General features: G+C 34.4%; 1 protein-coding gene across 1 annotated transcript in view; it reads right to left on the bottom strand.

Annotated features, from left to right (window-relative positions):
* Positions 1 to 2979, bottom strand: part of LOC115445529 — a 136723-nt gene extending 133744 nt beyond the window's left edge. The window contains exon 1 of the mRNA XM_030171835.2: positions 2530 to 2979. Within this exon, the coding sequence (XP_030027695.1) occupies positions 2530 to 2979 (450 nt within the window). The remainder of the gene's footprint in view (positions 1 to 2529) is intronic.
* Between the last annotated feature and the right edge of the window lie 14947 nt (positions 2980 to 17926).

The following is a 17926-nucleotide window of genomic DNA, read 5'->3' as shown; positions in this document are numbered from 1 at the left end:
AAGAAATTCCATAGGCAGTAAAAAGTAAGGAATACGCGGAAGACTAGTTAAGTATTTCGTGTTTTACTCAGAAACATAGTCGAGTATAAATGCGTGATATTTATAGTACAGTACAATGACTGGACTAGAATGGCTTTTAGATAAGCGAGAATAATCAGAATATTTTATGTACACAATGATACCAAAAATCAACGAACGATAAGGGGTTGAAGTACAAACAATGTCATAACAATTGACCGAAATATTTTTTGCAATTATTTAAACTGAATGTATCCCAATTAATTTTGTAGGCAGTAAGTAAATTCTATTCTACGATAATACAATAGATGTAAGTTATAGTTTTTACGCAGCTATAAGTTATCGGTGTAACAAAATAAAGAAGTTTGCGAGTCGGCTGTGACACGAGACATCACGGCTCAGTTCCCACGCGAGGACTTGAACATAAACTTCTATAAAGTGTGGGTGCCGTGAAACCCTCATTATTTTTGTACCAACCCTACCTGCTTTCATTTAGGGCCCATAATGTCTGTTATGTTAATCCTATTACGTATTTCATTAAAAGTTTTTTGTATCCCAGTTATACATAAACCACTGTATGACGTAGTCTGTTACGTACAAACAATTATGCAAAAGTCGGATATCAGTTAACAAATGTGCAGAAACCTTTGATCTTCCACAACTGTTTCTAAGAAATATTCTATCCATATATCTTTCTATCAAATTAATATAATATTTTGTATAAATTACAATTATTTATTTTTACCAGACAGGCAGTTTATTTAAATGATATGCCTTGTAATTATCAATTCCGGTTTCACTTCCCAGCAAAATATTTCTCAATTTTGTTCTTAAACCTGTTCACATTTTCTGCTTCAACCACATCCTGTGGGACGTGTCAAAAATAATCTAATATATTATCTTTAATGTGTCAAATCTATCTGAATTATAGAAAGCAAGAAGACAAGAAAAAAAATCTATATACCAATGTCATTTGTTCACTTTTGGCCACGCGGTAACATATTTCAAATCATTCTCTTAGCTATTCTCTACACTAACGTTAACGACATCAAACTTAAGAGTGTAATGATTAATTATTCAACATTCGAACATTTCGAAACTGCCTCATCGAGTACAGTCCATATATCTCCACATAAGCTGACAAATAATTACCACAACATGTATAGGCGTGCCCGAATATTCCGCCCTCTTAATCACAACTCGGCGGAATAATTAATAACACCTCAATTAAAATATCAACTAAACGCTTCCGCCCGTGTGAATATGGGGTTCGTTGCAATATGAATAATTTTTGTTTCCTTAATTAATTTGACGTTTGATGTAAGTTATGTAGTTTTAAATTTGTTTGATCTAAATTGCAGCGAGATTCGAATAGTTGTCCAAGGTCTGGACTTTAGCGGAATAAGAAAAGTGATGCGAAAGTCCATTTTATCAAGAGCTTGACTTATTCAAAGCATTACATGATAGATGTTGTTGATATTTTGGCAGCATAGTTATTTTAAGTGGAAGTTTGCTAATTAGCTGTAACAAGTAACAAATTATAGATATATTGTATAGGGTAATTTTATTATCATTATACGTGATTATTCTGTCAAATACCTAGAAACCTAAACAAACACGCAACGTAACCCCTTCAACAATTTGTATCCAAAATTCTTTAAGTGTGTTTAAGTAATTTTAGCGGTGGAATAACATCGAGCTTTTATAGCGTCTATAAATACCTCTAAATATATTATTTAAAGCAACTTGATGTTGTTCTTTCTAAGGTAGATTAAAATTAATATTACAAAAACATTACCGCGGCTTAGCTACAAACAACAACAAGTACCACCGACCTTTTGTGAAAAGTAAGTTACGCCGCATGAATACGTATTTGGATGTTATTTATAAAGTTGAGAATTTATTTCGTACAGCTCCAAGTTTCTTTTGCGAAAACGGATAAATTTATTTTAGGCAGGTATTTGGCCTCGACTTTGCGGCCACAACTTCTAGCAATTCTACTTGACAGGCATAATATAAAAGTCGTGCAATATCATATTCATTAGCGCAAACTTCAAACTAATTCCAACAAGGATCATTACTCCACGATAAGCTTCAAATTATGCAGTCTCGATATCTTTGTTTCATGTCAGAACAAGTCGTATCACTAATTAACGCCTCGGGGAGCTGGAACAGGTTACGCGATTTATCGTTAAACCCAATTTAGAGCCGAGAGGCACGCGATTACAATCTTCTCACGACAGGAAGGCGCGCAAACTCCTCATCTCGAGGGAAATCACGCAAGCAACAAACTTTATAGCAACACGTCCCGAGGAGAGAGTCGCCCGGGGCGGTCCAAGACGGTCCGCACCACACACATACTAATTCAAAGAAATAAAACGCGGGCAGCGCGTCTGCGGCTCGTGCGATCTAGCATCGACTTCGAAACACTCACTCAAGACACTTTTCATTCAACAACACTAGCACATGATACCGCGAGAAGCACTGCCCAACTTTTAGGGCTAGACTGACCGTTGTCGAGTACGGCTGAAGGCTCAGCCGGATCCCATCCTGTGCGAGGCGTTCGCGAAGCAGGCGTTTTAGCTGTATGCGTGGTATTTTCACCAGCTCCGCTTTCCCTTCCTCGTACTCGTCGGCATACTTTGCCGGTTCGACGGTGGCGGTGGCTTGCTCTTTGCGCGCTTCCTCCTCACATCGGCAAGGGTCTCGAGCGACTGCTCCTTCCTCAAGCGTGAAGTAAACAGCAGCCGCCCCTTCCTCTCTGAGGGTTCGCACTGAGTGCAACAAGCGCTGACGATGTGCAGGGTTGAGGACCCCGATCGCGTCCAGATCGGGTTCCCCAACTTGTTTGCATATTTCTAAATCGTCATAGCCGTTGTCTATGAAACTTTCCGCATATTGGCCCAAGTGGAGCGATCTCAACCACTCGACGACGATGTTGCCGGTCGTGGACGAGGCCATGTCGCGTCAAAATTCGGAGCGCATTACCGAGCGTGCTCGCGGCGCGGCTGTCGGCGAGAAACTGGCGGCCAGGCTCCCCTTCGCCCCCTCTGCATAAGCCGCGGTCGCCGCCCCTAGTCCTCTGTGCTTTTGCTTTTTGACATTTTGTAGCTTAATCGTTTCATAGATGTGCGTCAAACCACATGATATGCTTATGTAACTCCGATATAGACGTGTTTAACGTTCAAATATTTCACGGCGTTCTGTATTCGATGTTATTCTTTTTATTTATTTTCACGAGAAGGTTAATGTTTGTTTTCGTTTCTAAACGGCTGATTAATGTGACAAAAAGCGTTTTTGAAGTCCATAATCATATGGGACAGCGGGTGGTGGTCGCGTCGAATGATTTATGCCCGGATTTATTTGAAAATTAATCCTTCGGGCGATTTTACATATTATTATGAACTTGTAATATGGTGCTATTGAGATCCAACTTTTTTTCGGGCGTTATTAAAAACCATCATAAAATTAATCGACGGTAAATTGAACGTATGCGGTTGTAATGGAATATTTACCAAAAGGTAATGTCGGGAGACAAAATACATTGTTGCAGCTCGTTATGGAGGTAATTTGTTTTATTGACATCCAGTGTACGTTTTATATGCTTTCTTTTATGCATTACGATTTCGGATGCCATTTTTATTGCTCTATTTTGGTTAATATAGCGGTTTGGTAATACATCAAATAATTTATAACCACCTCGATATAAAATAAATTATTTACGCATACAATATTTTATTGATCATTTGGGACTGTTTAATTAAATGATAAAGTAATTAAACAACTTCAGATAGAGGACAAACATTTTCCTTTTGTGGAAAAATTGATTTCATTAAGATTATTTAGTAACATGTCGAGTTTATAGAATATATAATGTAGAGTTAGTTGATTTCGGAGATAAATAAATACTTTTCAGTAGCGGTATACTTTGACTTCTAGCTTGAAGGTTTTAGATTCGATTTTTAAATCATGAAATCTTTTCTATAAGTTAAAATATTAATTCATAGTAGTAATGCTGAATCTGTAGACAGTGTTGCAATTATTGCACATGCGGTTCGCTGAGCTTTGATAAGTTCTGAATATGCTAGCCGACGATTCCGAAAATTAAATTCAAAGCAAATTTTTAGGAATTTCAGTAAGTTTTTTTTTACACGTGCACCAATTTTACGTAATAGGTGTTATTTACAGAATGTAGAAACTGTTAAGTTGGCAAGTTGAGCAAGTAATCTCGTAATAAGAACTTTTTTTTTTATTGACAATATAGGTGTAATAAGTTCGATGACCAGATGAGGTATTTCGTCGTTCTTATCTGTATAAGTATGGGCTTGGGGATACCCTTTTTAAAGCACGCTGCAAAATAAACTTTGCTTAGTTTGATCATTAGCTGTCAACCTCGTCGAAAGAAAAATATTCCCTCTGTAAATCCTCTCAGTTTTGACTGACGAGAGAATCGAACCCAGAATTTCTCCAAAAGTTAATACGCTATCACTAAACTAAGCTAATACACGACTTTGATTATAAAAAAATTGCTTATTAGTTTTGATAAAATTTAATTCCCAAGAGAGCAAAAATAATTGTCCAGAGGGTTAAATGCATGCAACCAGTAAACAACTGGTCAAAACCGGTCTCTGACGTGTAAAGACTTGTCAATACTTGACTCGCATGCAGTACTGGGTGCAGAATATTACTGTGTTTAATATACGGCTTGAAAAACAAATTATATTTAAGAGAATAATATACCGAAAATGAGTTATGTACATATTTCTAATTGCCGGATTTTGACCTAGGTTTTTATCTCTATGACAATTATTATATATATTTTTAAGCAATTAATAATTTAGTTGTTATGGATTTTCTAATGTAAATCAAAACAACAAATCAATTTACCTATAAGTTTACCTATTGTCTCTTAGATATGATTAACTTTCATTGCAGTATCTTTTGTATTATTTTATTAACGGTTAGAACTTCTGCGTCTGAGAAAGGATTACTTTTTATTAAATAAGTTACTCAGTAGGCCTTGCATTCCTTTTTAGACTATCCATATATTTTCAATTATATTTGCCGGTATTTACTTCTCCATAATCACGATCCTTAAGACGAAAGAAGGGCAAATATAAATACAAAAGAACTCTGACATATGCGACTACTGCTGGTAGGTCTCTGATGTGTGAGAGTCCGCCTGGATATGTAACACCGCAACATCTATTTCTACCGCCAAGCAGCAGTGTGTAGTCACTGTTCCGGTTTGAATAAAATTGTAGCCAGTGAACCTACTGGACATAAGACTCAACATCCTATGTCTCAGGATGGTGAGCGCAGTGGAATACTACACAATATTTTGTAATTTAAGTTGGACGGTGTTTCTACTGTTTATGGGCAGTCGTTTCGCTTACCATCAAGCGAACGACAAGATTGTCTCGTCATTAAAAGCAATAATAATAATAAAAAAAAAACTTTACAATTAAGTTTCTATTCAACAGTCCGTGTACTCAAGCAACAATGATCAACTCGCAAAAACTTCAAATGAGGTGTACAATGGTAATTAAAACAACAAATCCAAATTTCTCAAAACACAAACCGAATAAAACCTCGTTAGCGCTAATCAAGGAAACTTTACATACAAAACTATTTGTTTATTAAAGTAAATAAGTAAAGTATCTATTCTCTGAAGGTAATTAACCACTAAGGAGTAGGGCAAAGTTTACTAAAGCTGTTACTCATTAAAGTTCTTGAACCTGTTTTATCTCATTTCGGAGGCTGCAACTAGACAAAGTTCGGGTTTATTTAAGTTTGCATAAGGCCAACTTCACCATGCTATGTGTATAGTTTCGGATATTTTGTTTGTGTGGAAACAGTTAATGGGATTTAAGAATGTTGAGGGAGTAAGGGAATTTCCAAAAATGTTTGTTTCGTATAACAAACATTTTTGGAAATATTTCTTATTTATTTTGAAAAATACGGTAGTTTACGTCTAACACTTAAAACTTTAGACAGAGACAGCGGCGCAACTAGTGTCTCAGCGCTTAGCAGAGCTTATTAAAGTCCTACGATATGATAAAGCGCTTCGCAAAGCTCACATCCGTCCCACGATATGATAAAAAGCAAGCTTTTTTTTGCAACATACATACGTATATTTTAAACCCGAAGGCATATTTTTTTCACGTCGAGAAACTTACAGGAAAATATATTTTACAGCCTAGAAATTGAACTCACAACCTCAAGGTTTACAGTAAAATCACACTGGCACTACACCTACAAGGCGATAAAATATATGCACGCACGCTCACCCTTTTTATCCCCAAAGGGGTAAGCAAAGGCGCAACTATTTGCACCTACTTTTCACCATTCCATGATATGATAGGGAGCGATATTTATATGATAGTTACCGACAACTTGCGTAGACCCGGGATGCAAATCCTAGACCTCAGCGCATTAGTCGTACAACAAAATAACTACGCCATCTAGACAGTAGATATCGATAAAATAAAACAAAAACAATTATACATTGTATTCAGTAAATATTTACGAATTCTGAATACAATTCAATCGTAAAAATCACTGCCGGTTCGTTAAATAAAAATATATTTTTATAAAATGGCGTAAAACACCATTCGTAACGAAATATTTTCAAATATAACATAAATAAAAACGTGTTTATTCAAATTTAAAAGTTCATATTTGTGTAAAATGTTCGTTGAAAAGTGAATGCGGATAGACGTGCATTTAACTGTTAAATATCATTGACATGCTTCCATTTCGTAAAAGGCAGATTTAAATTTTTATTCAGATAATATGAAAATTGATAATCCAGCGAAGTTATCATGATATTCGCTAACCCGGCAGAACTAGATTATTCCAACCTAGTTTTCCGCGCACTAACCACCGTAGATATACTGCAATGGAAGTGGTATATTCATATTTTCTACAGTCTGTTTTCAAAGAACCACGCGCCCAGTTTTCATATAAATTTTATGTAAACACCTATATTACAAAATGTTAAAAGGAATGCTGGTATTTTTGTTTCCGATATCCATTGATTGTAAAATTACTTTATACATATTGACTTTGATAAAAAAGAGTAAAAGTAAAATATCACAAAGCAATCAAAAAAATCTCTACCTATATAATGACGTAGGTGGATTTGTGTCCGATGCACGCACGTGCCTATTGCGTATTGATTGTCAATTTCCGGGTCTCGAGAGACCAAGGGACGAGGGTATGATTTCCTCGTGCATTCCATAATCGTAAAAATGGACTCGACAAAACTACTAACAGGAACTGGAGTAAATCAAGCGTTCTATTAAAATGTTACCTTTTGATGTTATTGGAGTGGATGGTAGACCACGTAGTAATAAGCAGTAGTGAAGGGTTTATATAACATGACTCATAGAATTAGTTTTGCAATTTAAATTGTAAGTAGATGTAGTAAGGTTGATTTTTCGAACGACGGACACAGTCCGCCTTGTGATCATGAAGGCTGCAGTCTTCGAAACTTCGAGAAAGAATTATATAAAAACTGCGATAAAATCCGAAATTTACTTTTTTTTCGTCTAACATTCGCGTAAATATGAGAAAATGTCTTCTATCAAAGAAACGACGCATCCAGCATCACTATGACTATTATGATTTAACAGAAGTGAAGTGGTCCGTGAAATTATGTTAGAATCTGCACTCCGATATTGCATTGTGAAAGCGTTCATAAAATATTGCATTTAATTGATACAACCAAATTAGCTGACGGACATTCGTTATAATAACCAGTGTTATGTAATTTTCAAATAATATGCTGAAACAATGCTATTGTCGAATTTCATTTGGCTTTGAGGAGACATATATGGGAACTATTCTAAATTGCTTTCAGACTAGACGTTTGATGCGCATAATTTGAAAATACCTGATTTTACTCTGTTAGAACAAAATAATAATAAACCAATTGTATTTTTTGTCTGTGTTATTTACTGTAGCTTATATTTCCAACTGATTTTGCAAGAACAACACCAGAGTTTTTTACCTGTTCTTCTATAGTGCAAACTGCTTTCCGAACTGGGAGAATTAAATATTGATGGAATTTTAATAATTTATAACATTTTACAGGTTCAAATAAACTGTTTCATTTATTTAATTTTATTACTATATTGCCCGATTATTTATTAATTTAACTCTAATGCTTCAATGAGATCGCAGTGTAACAAAATATTGCTTAACATAATTATTGTAATAAGGTTATTCGATAGTCTTTATCCTATTATCTACTTTAGAAATATTTATTACGCATGTTTAAAAGCCTGTTAATCATAAAACCGTGTAATAATAGCGGCAATAGCCTAGTTGGTTGTGAAATAGACTGCCGAGATGAATGTTCGCAGGTTCAAACACCAAAGGCACACACCTCTGACTTTTCTCAAAAAATATGTGTATTATTTGTGAATTATCGCTTGCTTTAACGGTGAAGAAAAACATCGTGAGGAAACCTGCATACTTGAAAAGTTTTCAATAGGAATTTCGAAGGTGTGTGAAGCCTACCAATCCGCACTAGGCCAGAGGGGTGGACTAAGACCTAATCCCTCTCAGCAGTAGAGGAGGCCCGTGCCTAACAGTGGTACAGTATATAATTCAGAGCTGATATTTAATTATATAACCATAAAATACATTAATATTTATCTCTGTTTTGCCACAAAGACAGACAACAAGCCTGAAATATAATTAGTGGTTAAAGGAAAGAAAAAAATAATCGCTCGCCACTAAGAGCACCGTAACATCGTTCTGCGGCTAAAGAAATTACTTCGTCTTTAGCCGCAATATCTCTCAACTGGCTGTGTTAAGATTTCTTCACGATAATTAAAGTTTACGAAAAAGTAAACGTTACTTAATTCGCTAATTTTGTTATTGTTGTTAACAGAAATAGAAACTATTATGCGACTTTACTAAGGAGGTTTTCAGTTTGTACTTTTTTATACAGGATCATTTGGGCTTTGGGTTGCTAAATGAAACAAATTACTTATCTTTTCGAAAATAACACTTTATGATAAATTATTCAACTCGCGTATGTAAATTATAAAAAAAAAGTTATAGTTTCGAAGAGCCAACATCACACTTTGAAACGTGTACACATACGTGTACTTCGTGAGTGTTCACACACACCATACGCACTTAACTACAAAATGATAAAAAAATCAAAATCTGTGATTTTTTGTGGAAAATATTCGTTACTTACAGATGGCTTTTGGCACAATTTTAGGAGAGATGACAAACAGTTAATATAATAAAGTGTCGACTGTAGGTCATTCGGCTGATGCGCTAGGGCCGGGCGGGAGTATTTAAACTCGATTTAAAGAGAATTCAACTCGAGTTGACTTGATTTAAACCCAACTCGAGTTAGTAAATCGAGTTGACACATCACTAAGTTAATACCTACAGCGCCAAAAAGAACTTGTTAAGATTCTCATTTATATGTACACAAATTAACCCCACCGTACCTAATGGTAAGTAAAGTGGGGTCCAATATAATGTCGACTGACGAGAGATCATTACCCCTTAGCAGTAGACATAATTAAGCCTGCCTGTTTAAACTGGATATACACAGGCTGATCCCGAAACGCTCCACACGTAGGCCACTATGGCGGATTTTAACACCTTGTGTACGGGGATCGCTATCCAGGCGGATATAAAATATGCCCTACCACCAGCAAAACTATTTGAGAAGAGGAATGAAGTATATTGGGCTTCTAGCGAACTGCCTCAGCACAAAATATAACAACGAAACCGCTGCTCAAAGCGTTTTTTATTAGAATGAACCCTGTAAAACTTCGTCTAACTTACCTTCCATGAATAGTTTACATATCTTTGACAAAAACCATAAATTTTATTTTTATTTTATTTGTTCAATTTGAGCTTAATCTACTTAGATTTAAATGCCCTTTATCCTAAATTGTTAAGTTAAAAACCAACCCAAAAACATACACATAAAATTTTTCTTAACTTTGTTTATACTGTATTTATTGTTAAAAATACAGGTCAGGTACAGTATCAATTATATTCATTTTATTTGGCATACGATAGTCTAAAACTTATTTGATGTTACTCGTGCTAACACATTTCATCCAATAGTTTTAAGAAAACCAACGCTTTTAAGTCGCAAATCTCTTTGGGTCATTTATGATTTGCAAAATACATTCCATATTTCATGTTAATCTAATATTCAGTAAAGCAAGCGCAGAAGTTCAGTCCAGTTACGATGCCACAAATCTCGTAGAACTATTTCCTTACTATACATTATTTCGTTTAACGTCCAATTTCCATAGCCGGTGAGCGTGAACTGCTTAATGGAGCAAGAGATTGCTCAGACTCGGCCTACGAAAAGATTTTTTAACTTTCCTTTTAGATGCGGAATGTTAGTTATATCTAATCCTTTAGGATCAAATTTGTGTGTTTTATTACTCAGACAAACGTGCAGATGATTAACTTGGTATGATATGTGGACTCTACCCACAATTAAAGAAATACTATTTTGCAGTATTAACATTACGCACAGGTTATGGTAAGGAACAAAAACATTTTAATAAGTGAGTAATCTACATATTGCTGTAAGAAAATGATTAGGCGCTCGCAAGCCAAAGCCGTAAATAAATAAAACACAATCAACCCTTTCCAAACTTCGTTACATAAAATAATTTATAGCCCCGTTGATTCCTTGAAAAAAAACGTTCTAATTCATCCTTTCCAAAATCAGTGGTGCCTTTAGGATGTGGATAAATGCCGGTCGCCCCCTATCCTGACACTTTTCTGGGCTACAGAGCGAATAATGACCTCGTGCGGGCCTCCCTTTCAACTATTTGTGTGTCCATTTGGGTCAATTGGGCCTTCAGCGGCTTTGTGCATATTTCCCTAGTCAGGGTTGGCGGTGTTATTGGTACATTTGGCTAATTACGTATCGTTTTTATTGATATGCTACTATGGAGATCATTTATTTATTGTTATAGTTGTTGTTGATTTGTTCAATACTTAGAAAAAAATTGGGTTTTAGAGATACCTAGTTCATGCCGAGGTGATGGGATGTCATATTTTAGTGTTATATCGGACCGTGTTGTTTTACTTTTAGCGTTTTCATATGATAATATAGAAGTAAAACAGAGCATGAATCTTGTAAGGCGGTCTAAGAAATCGATTATAATTTATTTATTCATTTAAATCAAATAGATTTATTGTCTTGTAGATAGGCTATAGTTGTCCATATTGTAACTTAAATATATTGTATCAATTTCTTTAAATTAATCTTTTAAAAATGAAACTTGACTGAATATGTAATGGTTTTGGATAACCCTAGAATAGCCTTATAAGGCAATATAATTATACTGAATGCAAGCTACTCTTATAGGTATAGCACCTATTGTTGCAACAAAGTGGAAGCTATCTTCGGCAAATACATAGACTTATTGAGTTGTTATATTTGTGTTCCTTATACGGGGTGAAAGCAGGTGAAATTACCATACGGGAGAAATGGCCAATCCAAAATGTCACAATTTACCTCACATTTCATTAGAATTCAAGGTAAAAAAACAAGAGTAAGGAAAATCAACCTATCTACTTTCATATAGAGTTTGTGTTCCTTACATAGGGTGAAAGCAAGTGAAATGGCCATACGGTAGAAATGGCCAATCCAAAATGTTACAACTTCCCTCACATTTCATTCGAACTTAAGCTAAAAAAAACAAAAGTAAGGAAAATCAACCTATCTACAGAGCCTAAAGTTTTTATGACATTTGCATTAAATAGTTGATTGATAAGATATTCTAATATTTTTTATTATAATTTAATAAATAGCAAAATTAGTATGAGTAGACATACATAAAGTAGTTAGTATACATAGTTTAAATATCTCTTAGTCTAAGTAAGAAATTAATAAAATAGAATCAATAGCATTTATGAGTAGACGATAAGCTACAAATTGCGGTCAAAGCATTTAAAATACATATTAAAACATAAAAATCTTATAATGCATATCAAATCAGACTGCGTCGACGACGACACGACAAGACAGGGCTCTGTTGTCCTGGGTTCGAATCCCGGAACGGGCAAATTGATACTTGGATTTTTCTGCTCAGTATCTACCCGGAGTCTGAAATTTGTGCCTATCGAGGCTCGCCCCTATCACATCATGGGACGGAACGCACTTGGCGAAAAGTGGGTGTTCTGATTGCGTCTCTACATAGGCCTTTGGGGATAAATTCATGACGTGTGTATCAAAACAGTGCCTAAATTAATATATAATCAAAATTAAATTGCCAGATTTTACCAGCGTGACAACCCTATCTTACGCGACTACTGACATACGCTTGAAAGCTTTTTTGCCCAACGTCTCGGGTCGGTATGACGTCATTTTTATCGTCTTACTTCTCATTGTACCAAAGCAGAAGTTCAGTGATTAAATTGTTGAAACGTATTTACGACTCAAGTTTTTCATGATTGTGACGTAATGAAGTTTTAAGACGTAATTTTATACATTGTGATCACGTGATGAAAAGATAGGTTCTACAGAATGTGTTTGTGAGAAGCAAATGTGTGTGATATGGTTTAATGCTCTCATCAGGGGTGTCAAATTTGTAATATAATTAGCATAAAGTTGTATGCTTTAGAATGTTAGTTATATAAGTCTTCTGAATAATATCACGGGGATATTAAATTAAAGCATTTTGATACAATATTTACAATACTAGATGTTTTACAAATGAAAGTAGATAATATAAGGGCAAGGCAGTAAACACTTTTCAATCAAACCAATGTCTACATGCAAATAATATTGTGAAGGTAAATTTTAAATTATGATGATATTTTGTTAATGCAAAACATTTTAATAATAATTGTGGATTAATATTTATGAAAATATTTATATTTATTGATATAGCTATGATTCGTTAAACTACATTTCCAAGAAGGCCGATATTTATAACAGGAATTTATGTTACAAGCTTACTAAAATTGTATCAATAACTACCGCCATCTATTATCGAATAACGACAACCGCGGACTAACACGAATTAAATTAAACTGATAATAAAGAGAAGATAAATTACATTATTTATTTTGACTATAGATTTCAATTATTGTGGAAAATATTGTGATTAAGAAATATATTTTTTTAGGCAAATTAGCTCTAGCCACAATAGACTGTCGACTGGCGAGGGGTAATCATCCCTCGTCAGTCGACTTTCTAAGGACCCAATTCCACTTATTAGGTACAGTGGGGTCACCTTGATGTGCAAGTATAATATAATTCAGCTAGGTCTGTGGCTGCCTGTATATAAATAGGATTAAATGACTTCTTATTATGTCCAGTGCTCTGTAGATAGCTATTGTATTTTGCATTTTATTTTATATCAGATATTGCACATATTAATTATACATTAAACTAAAACATATTATTAAAAATATATTGAATATATCATAACATTGTAAGCAATATCCTGCATAAACAAAATAGTAGAGATTTTGCGAGGAAGTGAGCAAACAATTAAGTTATATCGGAAAATGCGAAACGCATCGCATACTTACAAAGTTTTATCGATAAAGAGTAAAACTGTATAGAATAATTATTTTATTTTTCATAAATAGAAAACTTATATTCCCTGGGAGGCAATAAAAATTCATCGCAAAAGAACTTATGACTTTCGGCATTGAAAGATTCGTAGCTTAATATCGCCAATTACTTAGAAAGGCTGAAATTCCAAATATTAGAAGTAAAGTCGTACCTCCTATTAACTTTCAAGAAATAAAATTGAGAGTGAAGTAAAATTTTGATGAAAATTATTATTTTCAATTTTATATCTTTGAAATGATAGCGTGAATCTAATTAGGTCTAAAATAGGACCATTAGAAGACGTTAAACGCTCAACCAATAACAAAATGATAGCAGTAAAATTATTTCGCTACGGTAGCAAAACTCGCCTTCATACTAAAGCCTTAATACACGCACAGTTAAAATTTAAAATTCGAAAAGGCCCGTCAATGAATGTAAAAGAACTTCAATTGCACGTGTGTGTATTTTTTATGCATTCTGGTGAATGACAGTGTGTCGTGTCATAGGCACGGATGGGTTGGATCGTCCCCTCTGATGACCCGACGTCCGACCCCTAGGGCAGCTTACACGGACTAGGGACGCGACGGCATCGATATGTGACGTGAATATTTGATGTGGGTGTTGTAGACACACGTCTATTAATTTGTAGAAAGTTTTTAATTTACTTATGTCACTGAGGCTAGGAAAAGTGACCAGTTGATGACACTTTACTCGTTGTGGAAGGTAGAAGAGATATTTAATCATCTAGGCTGAATAACTTTTTATAGGAAATGTCCTTGATGGTCACTCAGTGCTCTATCAAAGTCAATTTCAAACAAAATACTAACGACTGCTCGGAACGACGTTTGAACCTTAGACGTAAATGGTTTCACAGTCTACTTACGATGCCACTAAATTGTTATGGCGATGTGTAAATAAATAGAATCCAAAACAAACCACTTGTTACAGACATAACAGAAAAACGGACAACACCATTTAATATCTATCGACATATAACGAAACAAAAAACGTATCCTAATTGTTTCCGTGTGTGAAATAATTAAAAAAGCAATTAAAATCATCGACAGTCCCCTGCACTAGTGTACGGCAATGCGGACAATTCGGGACGTGGACAAATGTGCCCAGCGACTCGTCGTGACACGTTCATTGAGCTTTCATTTGGGCAATTTTCGACTAAATCCCGGCCAATCGGACGCGCCCCGACCGACCTAACTGCTTCCATTTGCACAACTATACTTGCCTTTGTAAATTTTCAACTTATTTAAATCTATATATATAAAAATGAATCCCTATTTTTCTCGGTCACGCCATCACGCGTGAACGGCTGGACCGATTTCACTATGTTTTTTTTTTGTTTTGTTATTGTCAGGAGAAGGTTCTTATGAAAGAAAAAATTCAAATAATTGCGCGGAAAATTAGAAAATTTAAGAAAACTTACGACAATAATAATTTTACATAACTGTCAGTGGTTTGAAATAACTGTCAGCGATCGACAGAATGCGAGCGTGCATACATAGTAAAGACAGGACAACGTCTGTCGGGTCAGCTAGTTGTACATATTTTTCAAAGAAACTACGCTAATGCGTTGTTGAATGGAAGTTAAACTGACTGCTTTTAATAATTTAAATAAGGAAAGCACTTCCAATACAGAATAGAAAGAGTGCACAAACATTTCTTAGAAAAACAGAACTCGAAATGAAAAACAAAACTACGGTGCAAGTAAAACATAGCCAATTTGATTACGTTGTTTTATTGCTTCAACTTTGATTAAACGCAGAAGTAACAATGGCAACGGTGAATTTAATACTTTATAACTTTTATTTTCTTTGTCAAATTGCACGCCATTTTTCGTACAACAAGACTTTATCAAACATACGCGAACTCGAACATGATTATAAGTCTACGTGAGTTGAATTTGGCTCGAACTGGGGAAGAGCTGCGGAACATCAAAGTAATATGAACAACGCTTTGATTTTTATATATAAAAAGTGTTCTTGTTATCGCAAAAGAATAAATTCCCTTCATGTTACGCATCGTTCGTTACGCCACTTCATGATCGGAAGATACTGGATAACGTTTTACGAAGTAAATTAGGCAATGATATTTTTGCCTTACTTTGATTTACTTTTTAATGTCCTGTAATGATCAATCAGACTATTCAAAGCTCTTAGTTTTGTAATTAAATAACTCGTAACCTTTTTTTTATAAATAAAAAATATTTATCGGCCAAAAAAAGATATTTAAATACTTACGCATGTTTATTGGTTTTACAAAGTAACATTTTAATCAATAAAGTGAGCGAAATATCCGACACAAAACATTGCCGTTTTGCCAACGTCAATCACAATCAGTGAATATAAAATGTGAAATTATATTTTTAATAGCAATCAATGAAAAGGGTTTTACAAAGCCTGCACTATACCCGAATAGCACGCATTTGCGTGCCACCAATTTTTTAATATAAGTATACGCATTCAGACTCTCGTTCCACTAACCTTGTTTCTAAACCGGGCTTTGGCACACCCTTATTTATTTAATACAAGTCTTATTTACAAAGCGTTAAGGTCGAATGTGCCTGAAAATACAAATTTGTAGAATAAAACCCTTTATTGCTTAGTGTCACGAAAGATCCCAGGTGTGGAATGCTTTTACATGGAAAACGGAGGATTACTTGACGCTTGCTAAAAGAGGGAAACATTATTAAACGACAATCTTAACGCTGCGCTTTTTGTGCTTGACTTTAAGCGATAACATCACCTATACAGAATATGAATAAGGACTACAGAGTTTCTTCGCAATATTTCATTTGATGCAATGAAGACATTTTCTAATATTTTTATGTACGGAGTCAAACGACGCTGTTACATGCAATTACGGCATTCCTACTCTAATTACTTAATCAAAATATTTCCTCTAACACGACATTTTTCTATTATGCAATTCTGTTAGCATATCTGATGTTGTAAGTTGTAAATGAAATAATGCATTTTTGTGTAAATGCAGTGAAATTTAGAGTACTTTTGAAAAACAAAATTATATCAAAAAATTGGCGATGTAAATTAATTCAGTTTTTTTTATTATACGCTATAATTTTTCTGTTTGTAGACTGAAATTAAGAGACAATTTTATTCTATCGTTTTCAGAAAAAGTAATTACTCCAAAGCTACTTACAATGTTTTTATTAAAATAAGCCTCGTCTAAACAACTACAAACTGTCTTACAATTATTTTTTAAAATAATAAGTGAAATCCACTCAATTGAATATAAATTACAGCCCAGAATGCAGGTGAAGCCATGGGAAAAATACTTAATACCTTATTTAATAAAGTGTATATTATTAATCGACAAACGATATTGTTGAACGCGCTTGCTAGGTTCATTGAAGCGGTGCGACTAAATTAATAAGCAGCCATGTCATCGACATTTACCCTACGGAAGACTTCCTGTACGACAGTCATAGATTAATAATGTTCCAGAACCGAATGTTCAAGTGAACTTGTTTATGGAGCATATTAGAAAACGCTGCTGCCCATTTTCTGACTTTAGACGGTCTGCTTTAGACATTAGTCGCCTTGTACGACACCCGAAAGTGTAATGGGTTGGTGCTATTCTACTCTGCCGGACACCACACGGCACAGAAAAAAACTATAGTGAAGTTTTAATATAATCTGCACTAACTAGAGAAGTTAATTCCAATAATCGTCATCAGAATTTACTTCGTTATTTAATTTTATCATATAAACCAGTAAAAAGGTAGCGAATAAAAAGTCATTATATTATTAGATGGGTTACTAATTTAGTCGTCTATATGTAAGGAAATATTTAAACCGACTAAGTGAATTATGAAACACCATAGTGGAATAAGCTTACTAATACCAGACAATTTTATTATGATTTAATTCCTGATTAGAGATTTGCGAATAAGTCGTAAATTTTTGTTAACGGACGTAAGTAGTTCATTGCCTGTTATAATTAAAACTTTTGGTTTGAATGAGAAATATTTTCAATGTGTTAAAACTATGTACTATCTTTAATATTATAAAGCGCGCAATGTTACAATTTTCGTGACACTTAAATACGCAATAATTTTAATTTTTTTTTGTATCAACGTACAAATTACAAGATATTTTAAACATAAAATGAGTTAGAAAATCAACAAATCTTTTACGAACATTTAATTTATTAATTACAAAAATATTCTAAAATATTATAGTTTCATTTAAAACTACTTACACTTCATTAAACGATAAAAATAGCTTGTTGAGACAAGTTATGGAGTGGTGCATCTGGTCATAATTATTTTGTGTTTGCCCTGTGTCTACGCAGGTGTTG

This window comes from Manduca sexta, chromosome 20 (assembly GCF_014839805.1).
Source record: "Manduca sexta isolate Smith_Timp_Sample1 chromosome 20, JHU_Msex_v1.0, whole genome shotgun sequence".
Classification (NCBI taxonomy): domain Eukaryota; kingdom Metazoa; phylum Arthropoda; class Insecta; order Lepidoptera; family Sphingidae; genus Manduca; species Manduca sexta.
The sequence above is the reverse complement of the archived record's forward strand: the minus strand, read 5'-3'. Positions and strand labels throughout refer to the sequence as shown.